Below are 18,766 nucleotides of genomic sequence, written 5' to 3' on the forward strand. Positions count from 1 at the left end.
TAAATCTTATTAGCATCTTTGCAAGGAATACTGTATACAATATTGTTTAAATTTGGCTGGCTATTTCTAATTATTTTATTTCTCAAAATATTATCATCTTTAAATACTGAGTTAATATCAGTAGTTTTCAACATGGTTACAGAAGGAATCAAATTAGGATGAAATGGTAACAAGAGATTATTTTGAAATTCTTACTTTATTTTTACTGTTCAAAAAAATATGGAAGGTAACATAATGAATCTCATATTGTATCAATAATTTAAACTCATCTTCTAAAAATTCAGGACTACAAATTCTAAGACCTCTGATATACATACTGGAAAATGTTGACATCTTAATTTGTTTAGCATGATTAGAGTAAAAATTTATATATGACAAGTATTCGTGGGTTTCCTATTTACTTTAAAAAGAATTGTTGCTGTTTCTAAAATGAGACTTCTAAAAATGGTAAACAGTTAATATCCCTTCAATGAATTGTGTGTGATCTCCCTTAAGAAATGTATAGAAAAGACAAAAGGAATATATATATATATATATATAATATATATATATATATATATATATATATATGTATGTATATATATATATATATATATATATATATATATATATATATATATATATATATATATATATATATGTATATATATTAGTTACAGAAAGATTAAAATAATCCCAGACAATATAAACAGATAAGCAAATAACTGACGTTCTTTCGTATGAACAGTCTATTGTTCTTAGTGACAGATAACTCTTTTGATAACTATTTGAAATCAAAGATTCTTCTGAAAGTTTCCCGATAACAAAAATTAAACTGAAACTAACATAATATTCACAATCTAACTCCAAAGAAAAATCCTTTCAGGTAATTAATTCAAATATATGTCAGTAAATTATGTAACACACTAAAAAAAACAAAAATAAAATAGTATATGACAAACATTAGGAAAAATATTAAACGCTAATTCAAAATCTTTCAATAATTTTAGCAGTATTTATGATCTCTGTTGCAAACCGTAACTCCTTGTCTCTCAGTTTCATTGCAGGAACTTTCGTTTGTTGACTCTTTCCGTTACTTCATTCAGACCAGTGTAGCCAAAGTCTTTACAGCCTCCCAGGCATCTCGTACCTGTTCAGTTGATGATATTTGATTTAAATTTAGTTTAAAATATATCAAGTTTAGGAGCTTTATCCAACTATACACTTCAGAATGACAATGCTTAGTAAGTACGTTTATCAAAGCTAATCAGTAAGGGAATGTAAAATTTGTAAAGAAAATATGTCGAAAAGTTAGTTCTTTTCACAAAATGCCAGCGGGGGATAAGTGAAAATAAGCCTAGCAAGTTTGGAAACTAGCAGTAATGAAAGGAGAGAGTGTAGAAATGCTGCAAAGAAAGAACATAAAACTTATATAGTGAACTGTAGATATAAAGACGCATAAGAAATATATGGAGTTGTGATATGGATAGATAGAAATTTTGGTGAATAGAAGAGGCAAGCCATACAAGAGCAGGCAAACTTGTCCTAGATGAAAGAAAGAAAAAAGATGTGAAATTATTGTTTCATATATTCATCCCATAAAAATATAGCAATGGAGGAAGTTCTTTATTGATTCATCTTCTTTTTCGTATGATGGTACAATTATTGTATTTTGAATGCTATTCACCTCGTCGTGTTGATGGTTATCTTACTCGCACGAAATTTTTCAGTTTTTAGAATTAAGAACATTGAGTAATCGTGTTTCACAAAAAGAGAGGTCAATGAATCACGAGTCACTTTTCTATCTTAAGTAGAATTTCATTTTAATCTACTTTAGTCTTATTAGAGCCTGAATTGATTAAGTGGGAAGAGTCTGCAGAACTTCCCATTTCCCGTGATGGCCGTCTACATTTGCTAATAAATCATTTCGCCATGGGATATTTGTTAATAAGATTTGTCTACTTAATAGATTATTGCTAGGTATAATTAACGCTCCTAGTGCTTGAGAGTTATCAGTCAGTCGATATCGGTCCTAACACTATGAGCAGACCTTGAAATCAGATTTCCATAAAGGTGGACCATATCAGCCACAAGAATTCTTAGGGTGATATGGTATACCATCAGCATTGCCATCCGTCAAGTTCTCCCAGAAACATATTCAAGACCACTCATAATTTATTGTCTAAAATTAATCTGACAAGTAAGGAGGAAAAAGTAGTGAATAAAATGCGAATGATTTCAGATCTATTAGTTCAGAACAATTACTGAGACCCAAATTGTGAGCTCATTCTAAGATTCTCCTTGAAGGAGTTAGTGGTCTTGAGTTGTACGATTACAAATTACCAAGTTTCGTGGCTAGAGCATATTGGAAGGATCGTATTGCAAATGAAAAATTTGCACTTGCATGGTGTCCAGGGGGGAGAAAATATACAAAATCTGATCAACTGAGATGAATTGCATTTATAATAAGAGAAGGTTTGGAGAAGTTAGAAAAGTAGCAGGTTAAAGATTTTTAGGAAATCCTAACAATTCATGAAGAAATGGCTCAATAAATATCTAGACCAGATTAAAAACTTTTATGATAATATTATGGGATAATCACATCCAAAACACATGGGATTAAACAAATTTAATATTTGGTGTATCAAAATATGCAAGATTTGATTGAAATTGAAATTTAAGTCAGGTATACAAAACTCTTAAAATAGTTACTTACAAATAACAGAAAACTGAGTCCCTTTTATATTGGAATATTCTTTTCAATCATAATTAACATTTCTTGCATTGCCTTTTTATCAAAATATAACTTACTAAATTTTAAAAAATTATAAATTTCGTTATCTCACAATCTATTGAAATTGATACAGAAAGTCTTTTGATGGGCAATAAACTCTGAGAAACTCTCCCTGAAATCAACATACAGAACTTACTTTAATTAAAACTCGAGGGGTAGTTCTTGCCAAACAAATCAATGATTTAAAAAAAAAAAACAATATTAACTCACAGTAGGCAATATCTGAGACGCAGGTAGTTTAAAGCCATACACCCCTTTGTCTCTCAGCTCAATTGTGTATGAATGAGCAATGTCCATTGCATACGCAGCCCAGTCATCAGAAGCTCCAGCTACAGGATCTGTTTAAAGGATGAGCGTTTTGAAAGTATATCCATGGCTAGCCAGTTTTAAGTTACCCTTTGGCAAAAATACTTTCTTCCCATTTCTCATTTAACAAAAACCACATTCTTGTAACAGAAGAACATATGAGGAAAAGGTCACTGTAAATAAAATAAAAGGTGGTAATAAATTTAAATGGAAATGTAAGTTACATCTATGTACCAGTCATGGACCTTACAGTAATGCTTAACAGCTTGTTATTACTCAGACATATGTTTGTAATAGATTATGCAATAATTCACCACAATAAAATGTCTGTGTCGTAATAGAGGCCCATGCACAGAGCATTAGCTGGCAGTGCACTGAGCAGTTAAAATGGCACATTCTTTTTCTTGAGGATACCATGGATGGGCATAGCACGCCTGTTTCACATATGAAGGCTAAAGTCTTCATGAACTTGCAGAGGAATAAAAATTTGAAGGCTTGATCAGTGGTAGGTGTGACATACCCAATGATTAAGGCTTTTTGCTTTGGTTATAAGGGGGATGGAATATTAGGTGGTGGAGTACAACAACTATTTGGGGCTTTCTTCAGTTCTATAACTAACTTCTCCGAGTACCCATAATGTGGTGTAGGGCAGTATGTTGTGATGAACAGCGCATGATAGCTTTCCAGATGTAAACATTTATATAATTCACATTCGGGCACAGGTCTAGTCTGGAAAACTTGTTACTGACTTCTGTTGACTGGCCATCGAGTATTTCTACATTCAACCAAATAATGAAAATCCCTAATACATTCAACCACCTCTACTGTCAACAACACTGCAGATTCTCACCCAATATCAGCAACGAGGATTCTAAATCTCCAGACCATTAGTAGCCTGCCCTTAAAAATCTACTCATTTGCAGCAATTCAACCTTTACTGCTGAATCACCCAGATGGTACATGAAGGTGAACAGTTAACCAGTCAGGATCAAGCAGACGATCAATCAGTTATAAGTTGATGACCATCACTTTACAGTCCCAGACTAGTGTATGAATGTAACCAATAACCCTATTTTTATTCACTTCATCACATAGTTTACCTTGCTCTATCGTAACCGACTCCTGCTATAATAAAAGGAAACATTAACAGCCTATAATCATTATTTACTGTGCATATTGAATGAACCAATATTTCAATTATGTCTTCACTTATATTAGATGAAGAAATCAGATTGTGTCTGTAATCCACATCAAAGAACAACTTGCAAATGATAATTGGAAAACTTTCAGTAATTCTCTTTGTGGGAGGTAGTAAACTTTATAAAAACTTGGCCATTCGCTGTAGTAATAAAGGCATACGCACAAGTCAATTTTACTTACAGTATACAACAGCAGAGTTGCCAACACTGTACACAGCTAGAGTTGTCTTTTTAATTTGTGCCGCCATTGCTTTAGCAGCAGTATCCTGAAATTGGAAGATTTTCAGTAATAACTATACAAGAACAGCTTAAAGTATCTGAATTTCCTCCCAAAAACTAATAATGCTAAAAGGTAATATAGAAGTTAAAGTGCATGAATTAATGACTAATACATATTTGAATGTCATGCAAAAAAGCAGTAGGAAGCTAAATATAAGAAAGACAATAATTAAAAGATATATAAAAAGACTCATAATGATCATCAGAGGAGGGTTGAAGCTTCATCTTTATGAAATTTGGTTGGATATGATGCAAGTCACAAGGTTTTCATCAGATTCCTTCACTCTTCCTCCATAAATGATGATATAACTACAGCTTTAGCCTCTCAGGTATTATAATAAATTGCCATTTACATAATTATAAAACCAAATATTCAAGAGACCTCTGGTGACAAAAAGTCCGGCAGATTTTAAAAGCAAAGTAGTGTGATAGAAAAAACAATATGCAGAGACGTGGCCTGATGAAACTCAATCCACATTTGACTTGGACTCAATCTAGAAGTGACTTGAGTAGGAAAATGAAAAAAAATTTACAAAGAAGAAACCTATGTATATAAGTGGGTGGCACAATAATGGGATTGAAGATCTCTAGAGAAAAAGAAGATATGATAAAGGGAATCGGTTCCTGAGAAAAAAAAAACTAAAGGTTCACTCTCAGATAAGAAACTAACAGATCACAGATAATAAAGTAGTGAAACTGACAATTTAGTCAACATGGCTTGGTGCATGAGCCTTTTAGGTAACCTGAAAATGTAAACAAATTCTCCATAGCAACTTAAAACAATAAACAGACGCAAGTGAAAATCAAAACTCCCCAGATAAAGATAAGAGAAAAGGTTTATTAGATTCCAGGATTTTTTAATAAAGCTATCAATCTAAGAAGAGTAGCCAGTAGGTTTCATTACAAGTGAAATTTGCGATAAAAAGACGTTGCAAATTATATAATGTAAATGGCCAAGTCAAAGTGTACAGTGAGCTGACAATCATTATGAATACATTAGCTGAATAATTTAAACAAATAAGTGAGTTAACAGCTTTAATCAATTAATCTTAATCAATATAATGTTTGATTTTACTACTTGAGTTCCTGTCACTTACTGAAGATGTGGGGATTCAGATTCTCTGTAATAATAATTAACTGACAGAAACAGGCATATTTGAACTAGTTACACTGTGCAGGAACAATAATAAACCTATAAAAGAACTGCAAACCGTAGGAAAGGAAGACATCCAAGGATTTTTTATTATAGGAAAAGGTGATCTTAGTGAATAAAATGTGACATGATAAGCAAAAAAGGAAAACAATATTACTAAATTTTCGAAAAATGGCCTGAGTAAGAGCTTGGGTTTTCTTTTCAGAGTTAATGATGGTTTATTCTTTCATTTTTCATCTTACAGAATTAGAAAAAAAAAATTACTTTAAATTACTTGCAAGCTTAACAAAGGCAAAGGTTTAGCAAACCTGCTATAATATACTAAAAATGATACTTAAATACAACCAGCAAACATTGAAATGGAATAAAGGTACTTTCAAACAAACCTCCTCAGGATTTACTTCTTGCTTTTATGTATTAATGCCCAAGTATTTTTATTTCCTATCCTTTGTTTATTTTCTCTAAGCATCACTCGCATTGTTTAAATAATTCATCAATATACTGTACAGAATGAAATAAATTTTACCATGGTTGCTGTTAAAGGGTGCTTGACTTGAGTTGAGTAACCCCATGGGTAGAGTATGGTTTGCCCAAAGGAATGGAAAGTTATGTAAGCCTGAAAATGAAAATTTACACCACATTACTATTTAATCATCACCCATAACTCTACATATGTGCAGAATAAATTTACCGAGTGGAGTTTTTTTTACCATTGTGTGATTATTTACCTTTCAAGTACAGTGTTTTGTTATTATTATAAATTTTTTTTTGTGCCGTAATAATCAGTCAAGATACAAATAAATAAATCTTTAACAATGTTTAGTTTACCTAATTATCAGTTTACCTGTCCTACCAAATAATGATGGAAAATTTGACTAATTTTGCAAAAGCATTGCACTTAAAATTTAATAAAGTTGATTTTAAACACTATGCATTAAAGTATATAAGTGACAATTTTCATTGCTCATACGATATAAATAGAAAAATTGTCATAGTTTAAGACATAATTATAGATTGTAATGTAAATACAAATATATGATATAAGCTGCCAGATATGGTAGTAAAATGCCTTGCTTAGTAATAGCTGTCTTTAACATCATTATACTGCATATAACAGGAAAAGTTATTTATTAGGTTTTACATGCTTTAAAAACTTACTTCCATTTCTTTATTTGAGCAAATTTATTTTCTACAATACATTAAAAAAATTGCTATGGGCTACGATTAAATAATTTTTTCAATGATATTACTTTTCGGCAATTTTAACAGAGTTACACCTACCAATCCTTACATTGACACCAAAATGAATATCCTAGCCAGAAAACTAAATCTACATATCAAAGAAATATATTACATTGAAAGTTGTCAAAAGAGAATCATATACATTTCATTTCATTTTAATCTTTAGCGTTAATTCAAAATAAAAGACATTTTATTACAAACTAGCATAGCACAAAAGCAATGGTTTTTGACTCTGATACCTTGTTTTTTGTAAGTATTTTTTAACTGCTGAATGAGAACATTTTACTTTCAGTCCAACTCATTAGTGTGGCGTATTACTTTTATAATTATTCAGCCTTGAAATGGCAACAAAATAAGTGCCCTAAAACATAAGCTAATAGTCGATGGGAATTAGGTGAAAAAATGGGGTTTAGCAAAACAAATTGCAATTGTTTGTTTCACTGAATGAACATGTTGTATGGACACTAACATCACATCCAAAATGAGACAAACTCTACAATTTGAAAATTGTATAATTCCCACTTTTAAACTTTTAGGTGGGTATATTTTTTTCATGTCCGCTTGCTTTTCTCGAAAACTGTGCATCTTACGGGTAAGAGGTATAGAGAGCAAGAAACTGGTTAATTAAATTCTACACAAGTATTTTCCATATACTTTTGCTCTGAAATAAAATCTTTTTCCACAAGCAAAACCAGAATTGTAATATAGGTTCTCAGAAAAAAAGGAAAAATTGAATTTCGTCTCACATTTCCTTCAATATCTCATAAACTATTAATTCACAGTAAAATTTTATAGAATTGATATTTTGGAATGAAGATTTTTACATTATTTTGGCATATATTTTTACATGCTAGTATTTGGACACGAGATGCAAAAAATAAAATATACCACATTTCAAGTCCATGCAAAATAGATGAAAATATTGGGTCCTGTCAAGCAAAATACAGCAATTTGTTTTATCACATGAATGTGTTATTACGACCTTTATGAACTATTAAAAAATTATAAATTCTTCCCTCATGAATGTGAGTAATTCCATATTGAAAATGGTGGACGTTTTACTTGATTGAGCTAGATTCTCCTAGAAAATCTAATTTTTTGAATTTGAATATATTAATTGCATATTAATAAGAACATATTTATATTCATTCATTTCAGGCATGGAATCTGACCCTTAGCACCTGCAGTAAGCTGGATCATTTGCAACTGCACTTAATATTTAGAAAAAAGTTCTCTTGAAAATTTACTAAGGGATTACATTGGCTTTAATACAAACACTATAACTTAAAATGACAAGCAACAACTGATTTATCAGCAACTTGAGCTGAAAGAAACATAAAAATAAAAATAAAAAACTGCTATTATTTCGGCGCAAAGTACATGTACGAACTAAATTAGTCATGGTCAATGTTTTCATCTATTAATATTTCCCCACACGAGTCTAGCTTCACACTACTCACCAAAAAAATCTGTACAGTATAGACCATGTTTTTTACATTATCACAGAAGCGTTTGCTTTTGCATCTGATTACTTTTAGTAAGGCATCAGAAGCAGGACTGTTATCCATCATGCAAGGAATTTAATATTTTCCACTTCTCTTCCAACCACAATCATTAGGTTTAATATCACTATTTCCTAGCCAGATTTGTGTTTGGTAATAAACACGAAATGAGTGATATTTAGCTGCATCACTAGTAGGCGCAGGTCTTTAACATCAACACTTCTCAGACCCTTATGACTTAGCCCTGGAATTTTTTTCTTTTTCAGCTCATCAAGAGATGCACAATCCACACTAAAACTAAATTCCAGAATTATAGTTTTTTCTCCTCATGAGTGGATGATTTGCCAGACAGGAATGGCACTGCACACTCGAAGAGGACATTTGTTTTTCCAATACAACTTCCTTTCTTTTGTATTTAAACTTGACGTGCTCAAATGGCAAACACCTGCAGCATCGTTCACCGAGATGTGAACTAATTTCTCCAATGTTCCAAATGGGGTACTTTATATTGGACTTTTGTGATACCATGAACACGGGTTGACTGCTAGGCTTCATGTGATGTCAGAGGAGAAACAGTTAATTTTCAAGTTAACTACCTCCTACACTATTAGAAGATCTGCATCTCTCTCTGCATGATTTGTAAATACCTCTTGCTCCCTCAGAGTTTCAGAAAGGAAGTAAATAAAACCTTATTTGTTTTTGTAATTTGCTAAAATTGACTCCTTATTTCCAAACGATTACGCTTTAACATGTTTTTAGTTTTAAATGAGTCACAAATTTTTTGATGCACTATTGCTGTACCCATCAAAGACAGAAATATGATTGTTGTTTTTCTTGACAAGAGTAACATACTTGGAGACAATATCCTCATATGTTTATCCTGTGGTCCATTTGATGCGTTGGAGCAAGGCTCCACCATCAGAACAGAACATTTAGCATCAGAAATTGGCTCAATTAAACTTGTAGTGAATTATACCAAGGCATCTACAAGCTGAACCTTAGTGGCACTTCGAGGAAGTCCATTAATTATGCACAGCGTTGGTGGGTATGCAGAAAGCTTGTAGTTCATGATTTCACTTAATCCAACTTCTGCATTAATAGGTATTACAAGTAACAACTAAAACAGTGTTTGAGGATCCAGCTTGGGGATCCACCTGCGCTTCAACTCTATCTGTTACTGTTTTTTTACCCATTGTCGTGATTTGGTGCTTCTTTCTGAATATCTAGTTTCCTGTCTTTTGGTCTCCCATCATTTTGGTTATATTGTTCCAAACTTCTTTAGCAAGGTGAGCATTTGATTGTGTTGCAGATAATTCTTAAATTATATTGTATTGATACTCATCTTCTGTGAAAGGACTGTGATGTTCTAGGCACTTGAAAATTTTGTAAGTGTCTTCCAGATCTCTCATCCTTCTGGGTTCATTTAAGACTTTATTTCTTTCAGTGCTAGTCTTCCTGTGAACAATTTTTATCTCATCCCTTATCTGAGCAAAGATTGGCCTGTAACCCTCTTGTTTGTTGAGTCTCATCCGTACCTAGTCCATGTTTTAGGCCTCCTGACGACTCTATGGATTTCATAAGAACCTGCTCAATAACAAGATCTGGTGCTAACTCAGCCCCGTATCTGTCAGATCTACTAATGCAGAGAAAGCCAGGCTCGATAAGTTGGTCATAGAGTTTCTAATTCTTCAGTTTTAGATCCACCATGTCCTGGAGGAATAGATGTGCAGATTTTGTGTAGTTATTGTGTCCAGAAGCATATAAAAGATGGCAGTATTCATTGTAGTGCCCAGAAGTACAATATTGGTCGGCTGGTTCTTCGATCTCTGAGTGTAGACTGCAAGATATCCATCATCACAATACACCGAACCCATAATTTTCCATTTGGGCTCTGCTGTAGCTGATCTTTGACATCTCTGTTCCTTTTTTTTTAAACTGTCACAATATCCTAGTCTCGCACCTCTACTTCTATCACTGTTGATTGAAAAACTTTATCAAAATTCTGCAATGCGCCATCTATTGTATTCTGGGTGCCCTCATGATCTGATACTTTCTTGATCACTGAAGCATTCAAAACAGCAACAACTAGGAAGTGGCCATAAACTGCTTGCTCACATGCCTTTCCATCCAGCCTATGGTTGACAGTGTTAGGTACATACACAAGCTCAAGTAGTTTTCTCATTCTGTTGTCTTTCATGATGTGGCCCATAGTGCCCGAGAAGCTCATTAAGGTATGAAATGACCGGAGAATGAGCACAATATGTTACAGTTGGTTTTCATGGCTGGTAATTTGTCTTCCCTTGAGCCACAGTGATTGATCTAATGTGATGACAGGTGATATGTTGTATTTTATGCACTGGTCATTTACAAACATTAGGTCTCCATAAAGCCAGATTATCCTGGCTGGAGCAAAGAGTATCAATCTGCTCTCTGATGTCATCCTGGACAGTGGCTGATATTGGTTTGTAGTTCAACATAACTCCAATTTTTTCTAGCTTTCTTTATCTTATTACTGTAATACTTATTGGTTTAGTCTTAAAATATTCCGAATTCCGAATGACCATTTGAGATATGGCTATTGGTGATGTGGCTGCAAACATCAGACCCACCGTAAGTGTCCTTTCCAGTATTTGTTACTGTTTTGTGATAAACATTTCCAGCAATGAAGTAACAGAAGTGGTTTGCAACAGAAGAAACTATTGCAATTTGTTTGACTGAACCCACTATTTTCATTCATTTTGCATCGACTTAAAATTCGGACTACCTCCTTTTTCATGTTTCTTGTGGATAACATTAGCGTGTTTAGGAAAACAAACATTCCAAATTAAATTATAACCTTAACTGTATACGGCCGATTCTATAACATTTTGCTGTGAAATTGGCAGTTTAGGAGATATTGAAGGAAATGTGAGGCCAAACTAAATTGGTTTCACTTTAAAAAAAAATCTGTATTTCATTTTGGGTTTGTTTGTGGAAAAACTGCAGCTTTAGAGAAAACCCTTATAGAAATAAACTTTCTTAGAATTTGGTTTCCTTTTTTCCCCAACCCCTATTTTAGAGGAAATCGGGAAACTATGGAAAAATGTGCCCTCTGAAAAGGTTAAAAGTGTGAATTACATACAGCTTCAAAATGACCGAATTTGTCCCATTATGGATATGGGGTTTCCAATGTTCCATATGGCATGTTCATGCAAGAAAACGAACTTTTGTAATTTTGATTTAAAATGCTATTTCACACGGACTAGAAGTTAGAAGAGAGCATTCAAACACAGTCAACACGAGGATGTACTGTGGTTGAAGATTTATACACCAAAATAAAATTATTATTATATTATATGGTAGGATTTTGGACTGATTAATTACATTTAACAAATATTGTGCGTTCGTAGCTATAACTCTGTCATTTATGTACCTTTTAGTTTCTACCTAAAAGAATGAGATTATCCTTACAAAACTTTCAAGTCTATTTTTCTCCAATAATTGCTTCCCAATTAAGAAATCCAGTAGACTAGCCTGAGCTGAGTGCAAAGTGTGAATGATTGGTATCAGATTGAACTGTAAGGACAATAACAAGCTGAAAGTTTGGTATCATTAAAAAAAAAGATTGAACACAGCTCTCCAAACATCAGTAACATTTACTAATTGTATGCCCGCAGTGACATTCAAGTCTTTTATAGAAATTGAACTGGTAATGATGAAAACCTTCAAAAAGACAGCTAAACGAAAATGAGAAAAATATGAATACCTTTACTTTGCCTTTCAGGGGCAACATAGCATCTCTTAGAGCTCTGCTTTCTGGTTCGCTAAATGCTGATGTTCCCTTATAGATATCACTGCATGGGGAACTACTAGCCCCAAGTCCTTGAAAAGTAAGAAATGTGTTGCAGTAAATTGTTTTACATTGTAATCAATATTTCTTTGCACTGAAGATTATTGTGTCGAACGTAACAGGTGATATACCTGAAAGATTCACAGGATAGCATAATGTGAATGGAGCGTGGGATTGTTCTTGCCTGAAATGCTAAGTAAAGTAAGTGGGGAAGAGAGGAATTGGGATGAAATCTTGGGTGGGGAAAAGGCATGCTTTAGAGGTAGAATAATTCAGTTACACCTGAAAGATACTGGACTGTGAAGCAGTGCAAGGAAGAATGATGAGTAGCAATGCATAGAATTAGTCGAAAGATAGTTAGAATACTGATAATACGAGTTTTTCCATGAGTATCATCATCAGTAACCTCTCCAACGACAAGTACATAAAGGGCCTTTGAGAAATTCTGCCACTCATGTGGTGTCATTACAACAAAACATTACTCATCCTATCTTCATAGCTTATAGGTTTCAACCGAGTAGATCTGGGTCTTCCATCTCTTCTGGTACTCAAGGAAGCCTAAGTACCATTACCACCTACTGTTTTCCTTTTCCACTGGTGTCAACAATAACGAATATTATTGTGCCTGTACATGCCCTGAACTTCTATAAGCAGCGGAATAAACACTGAAAGGGAATTAAAAGTGATGAATGATCCGTCATCAGGTAGACTTAAACCGCCAAGTAGTTGGGGAATGATGACTTTTCAGTAACACTAGCTTTCTGTTATCAAGAAAGGTATAAGTTGATACTGACTGTGCCATACACATTCCTGCCAAATTCAGGCATGTGTACGACATAAACTGTGAAATAAGAAAAAAGAGTTGTAAACAGAGTGCAAAGTGATTGAAGTTTGCAGATGTTACCATTTTGCTTGGTGACAGCGAAGAGGAGCTGCGCTGAATGTATGCAAGCAAAGAAAATTGAAAAGGGGCGTTATTACGTAAGAGCAGAACTATAAAGAGAAATACAAATAATTATGAAAACAATTATTAAAAATTAGAGAAACATAGCATTACAGATTACTGACATTAAGTAAGATATTAAAATTTATTGTTCCATCATCCTGATTACCACGTAATTCAAAGACATTCCACCCAGAGTCCTTTCTGTATTCCATTAACTTGACCTATAGTTCACTTTCCCTGACCTAACTTGCAATTAGCATATTAAAGTTTTATAGACCCAATTTTACACCAAACTCGCCACTGTATGATTCACAAAATCTAAAATAGGTTTCACTTTTGCCATATGTATTTCTCATCCCTCTCAGCAAATTACCATCGGCAACATACATAAGTTCACGTTGTTGTATTACTCTAAAACTTCTCTCATAAATGTTTCATAAAACGTTTCCTCTAACCTTGTTCAAACAACTATTTGTACCTCCCCTGCCAATCTTCCTCTTACGTCTTATTTTCTCGATCCAAAACATACCATACAAAATTACCAGGTATAACTTAGTAATATACCTCGATCAACTCATCTAGTCATTTTTGTCATTCTTTCCCTTTAAAAGAAATTATACATTCGCCCATTTACTCGGAATCTTTACCTCATCTTGACATCCTACCTTAGACAGTCACACAATTATTCGATCATCATCACACCTCGGCATTTTAATTGTAATCACATAATTCTTGGTCCCTTCTTGGCCTTTCTTTTTATTGCCCTCCTTATAGAATCAGTGGTTACCTCTGCAATAAATTTCGAATTTACATTAAGCCTTCCACCACTGTATCATTCAAATCAGCTTCTTTTCGAATGCAGCAGACCACAAACTCATTCTCGTAGCATGCCCTCTACACTCGTGCAACTCCTTTCTCGGAGGATTGCTTGCTCATATTCACCACTAAATTTTAATTAATTATCGCCCTTTTAATTTTACTGTGTCATTCCTCCTCTTGTATACACTGCCTTGCAACTAGAATCTGTTATTCTCTTCAACAAACCTCACTCTTATTATTCAAAATTTCTCTTTTATTTATTTATCCATTTTGCTTCCACCACTATCTCAAATACATGAACAAAAAAATCTCACTGACACCGACAGTGAATGAGACCTACCTCCCCATTGAAATCCAAAATTTCTGTTAAGGTCAACACCATAACAAGTGGAAGAAGGAGACTTAGACCTGTTCTTGCGCCACAAAGGATCCTATAAAGGAAGAGGAGCATCAAAACTACCATTCATTTATAAGTCCCTACAAACACATTAAAAGATGGGATATTGTTTAAGACGCAATTTTTATTAAACGCAATAAAATGAAACAGAACTGAAATATATAAATTATCAAACCAACTTACTTTGTTCAAAGCGTATTCATATCCATCGGGATTAAGCATGGGCATAATCTGCCACTCAATAGTTTCTGTAAGCTTAGTATTAGCGATAAGTGTTTCGATAACATACAAGGCAGCAGCTGGGCTAACCAATTCACGAGCATGTATACCTAGAAATAAAACGACAAATCACGAAATGAAAATAACTTTGTCTACAGGGGTACTTTGTAGAAACGTGTATTCACTGTATCCCTTTTATTTATCCATTTTTATGAAGAATAAATAATTAGACATAAAACTTAGGCTAAAGCCTTAACTAAGCCCCAAATGAAGTACATCCTTTAATGTTAAAATGGAATAGTCCTCCGTAATAAAAGCATTCAGTTTTCAATTTCTCAGTTTGTGTAATAATAATAATAATAATAATAATAATAATAATAATAATAATAATGATAATAATAATAAAAGAGATGGCAGAAAAAAGGCTAAGAAGCAAGAAAACAAGGGAGGAACTCAACGAGAAATACAAAGTACAAGAGAGGGGACTAAACAACACAATAGAAGATGTAAAACAGAGGCTTAAGGCCAAAGCACACAAGATCCAACGGTACATGAACAGGAATAAGGGATACCAACAGAACAAACTATTCGGAACCAACCAGAAAAGACTATACAGCCAACTAAGAGGAGAAGACAACCACCAAGAAATTCCTGAAGCCGAACCAAGTAAGAGACTCTGGGAAAACATATGGAGCAATCCGGTATCACACAACAAACATGCAACATGGCTCCAGGAAGTCAAGGAAGAAGAAACGGGGAGAATAAAACAAAGAGTCACAGACATCACGACAGACACAGTCAGACACCAACTAAAGAAAATGCCAAACTGGAAAGCCCCAGGTCCCGATGAAGTCCATGGATACTGGCTCAAAAACTTCAAGGCCCTACACCCACGAATAGCAGAACAACTCCAGCATTGTATCTCAAATCACCAAGCACCCAAATGGATGACCACAGGAAGAACATCCTTAGTACAAAAAGACAAGAGTAAGGGAAATATAGCCAGTAACTACAGGCCTATCACCTGCCTACCAATAATGTGGAAGTTACTAACAGGTATCATCAGTGAAAGGCTATACAACCTACCGAGGAGACAAACACCACTCCCCCACCAACAGAAAGGCTGCAGAAGGAAGTGTAAGGGCACAAAAGACCAGCTCCTGATAGACAAAATGGTAATGAAGAACAGTAGGAGAAGGAAAACCAACCTAAGCATGGCATGGATAGACTATAAGAAAGCCTTCGACATGATACCACACACATGGCTAATAGAATGCCTGAAAATATATGGGGCAGAGGAAAATACCATCAGCTTCCTCAAAAATACAATGCGCAACTGGAATACAATACTTACAAGCTCTGGAATAAGACTAGCAGAGGTTAATATCAGGAGAGGGATCTTCCAGGGCGACTCACTGTCCCCACTACTCTTCGTAGTAGCCATGATTCCCATGACAAAAGTACTACAGAAGATGGATGCCGGGTACCAACTCAAGAAAAGAGGCAACAAAGTCAACCATCTGATGTTCATGGACGACATCAAGCTGTATGGTAAGAGCATCAAGGAAATAGATACCCTAATCCAGACTGTAAGGATTGTATCTGGGGACATCAGGATGGAGTTTGGAATAGAAAAATGCGCCTTAGTCAACATACAAAAAGGCAAAGTAACGAGAACTGAAGGGATAAAGCTACCAGATGGGAGCAACATCAAACACATAGATGAGACAGGATACAAATACCTGGGAATAATGGAAGGAGGAGATATAAAACACCAAGAGATGAAGGACACGATCAGGAAAAGAATATATGCAGAGACCTCAAGGCGATACTCAAGTCAAAACTCAATGGAGGAAATATGATAAAAGCCATAAACACATGGGCAGTGCCAGTAATCAGATACAGCGCAGGAATAGTGGAATGGACGAAGCCAGAACTCCGCAGCATAGATCAGAAAACCAGGAAAACAAATGACAATACACAAAGCACTACACCCAAGAGCAAATACGGACAGACTATACATAACACGAAAGGAAGGAGGGAGAGGACTACTAAGTATAGAGGACTGCGTCAACATCGAAAACAGAGCACTGGGGCAATATCTGAAAACCAGTGAAGACGAGTGGCTCAAGAGTGCATGGGAAGAAGGACTAATAAAAGTAGACGAAGACCCAGAAATATACAGAGACAGGAGAAAGACAGACAGAACAGAGGACTGGCACAACAAACCAATGCACGGACAATACATGAGACAGACTAAAGAACTAGCCAGCGATGACAATTGGCAATGGCTACAGAGGGGAGAGCTAAAGAAGGAAACTGAAGGAATGATAACAGCGGCACAAGATCAGGCCCTAAGAACCAGATATGTTCAAAGTACGATAGACAGAAATAACATCTCTCCCATATGTAGGAAGTGCAATACGAAAAATGAAACCATAAACCACATAGCAAGTGAATGCCCGGCACTTGCACAGAACCAGTACAAAAAGAGGCATGATTCAGTGGCAAAAGCCCTCCACTGGAGCCTGTGCAAGAAACATCAGCTACCTTGCAGTAATAAGTGGTACGAGCACCAACCTGAAGGAGTGATAGAAAACGATCAGGCAAAGATCCTCTGGGACTATGGTATCAGAACGGATAGGGTGATACGTGCAAACAGACCAGACGTGACGTTGATTGACAGAGTCAAGAAGAAAGTATCACTCATTGATGTCGCAATACCATGGGACACCAGAGTTGAAGAGAAAGAGAGGGAAAAAATGGATAAGTATCAAGATCTGAAAATAGAAATAAGAAGGATATGGGATATGCCAGTGGAAATTGTACCCATAATCATAGGAGCACTAGGCACGATCCCAAGATCCCTGAAAAGGAATCTAGTAAAACTAGAGGCTGAAGTAGCTCCAGGACTCATGCAGAAGAGTGTGATCCTAGAAACGGCGCACATAGTAAGAAAAGTGATGGACTCCTAAAGGAGGCAGGATGCAACCCGGAACCCCACACTATAAATACCACCCAGTCGAATTGGAGGACTGTGATAGAGCAAAAAAAAAAAAAAAAAAAAATAATAATAATAATAATAATAATAATAATAATAATAATAAGGACTGATGGAGAGTGCTAAATAATATAATCAGTATTCTTAACTTATAAAGATATATAAAAGGTGTAAAAATAAAACCCGTTCTGCTAGTGATTAGATCTTAGGCACTGACCTCCATCAACAAAGACAACTTTCTTCTGTACGGTATTTGTGATATTGTTAGTCATCCGAACACGGTAAATATTGCGGTTTTCAAAGCTCCTTCCAGGTTTATCCACTCGGATTCTTTGGGGGTATTGGGCTGGCAAGCCCTCCAAGTAACTGGACATCTGTCATAACCAAGGTTTCAAAATAGCTTAGAATTGATTGTTAAACCTTAGACATTACTTATGATAATGTGTTAGTACATATCCAAGGGAAGAGTCGATTATTTATTTGAGCTAAATCGATACGCTATTATACATATCATTAAATATTTTTTTCTGAGTCTTTGACATGTCATTTTAATTTTACATTTTAGGTATCCTATATGGTACAGTATTGTTCATTACCTCCATATTTTATGTGTTTCAAGAAATGTTATTTACCTATGAAAATATCCAGAAATTCTGTAAATTGGTAAAAAAAAATACAGCAACAGCTACATAAGGAAAAACTCAGCAAAATTTAGTTTGACTTCAAAACAGGAAGCAGTAGTTATTATTAAATACTCACTTGACTAAACGTCATGTAAGATGTGAATGTCACTGAAGCTCGAGGAAGGTTTTCCCTTGCATCATGTTTCTCCAAATCTAATGTCCTTTAATGAAAAAATAAATACATTACATGAAACAAATGTTTAATTATCCTATTGCCTAAGTTACTTCTATAGTTTTAAATTTCAATAAGTCATGCACGTAAAATACAGAATAAAAATATTTTTGCAGACAACCATGGAGAATGCAATAAAGGTAAACGTTTGATGTATGAAAAATCTGTCTTTTGTAACAATGAGCTTCGTAGGTGCTACCCTTGTTTTCTCACTGACCCTCATTAGGCAAACCAATTTTCGTCAAG

At 34.6% G+C, this 18,766-nt stretch overlaps 1 protein-coding gene across 1 annotated transcript in view; it reads right to left on the bottom strand.

Moving 5' to 3' along the window:
• Positions 1-616: 616 nt before the first annotated feature.
• The window catches only part of LOC135203509 (carboxypeptidase B1-like), a 170,409-nt gene continuing 152,259 nt past the window's right edge, over positions 617-18,766 (bottom strand). Inside the window, exons 2-10 of the mRNA XM_064233239.1 lie at positions 18,425-18,509; positions 17,883-18,039; positions 14,629-14,774; positions 14,389-14,479; positions 12,200-12,315; positions 6,237-6,326; positions 4,460-4,544; positions 2,984-3,111; positions 617-1,129 (exon numbers count right to left, since the gene is read on the bottom strand). Coding sequence (XP_064089309.1) covers positions 1,082-1,129; positions 2,984-3,111; positions 4,460-4,544; positions 6,237-6,326; positions 12,200-12,315; positions 14,389-14,479; positions 14,629-14,774; positions 17,883-18,039; positions 18,425-18,509 — 946 coding nt within the window. The 3' untranslated portion in view covers positions 617-1,081. The remainder of the gene's footprint in view (positions 1,130-2,983; positions 3,112-4,459; positions 4,545-6,236; positions 6,327-12,199; positions 12,316-14,388; positions 14,480-14,628; positions 14,775-17,882; positions 18,040-18,424; positions 18,510-18,766) is intronic.

This window comes from Macrobrachium nipponense, chromosome 36, assembly GCF_015104395.2.
Source record: "Macrobrachium nipponense isolate FS-2020 chromosome 36, ASM1510439v2, whole genome shotgun sequence".
Classification (NCBI taxonomy): Eukaryota; Metazoa; Arthropoda; class Malacostraca; order Decapoda; family Palaemonidae; genus Macrobrachium; species Macrobrachium nipponense.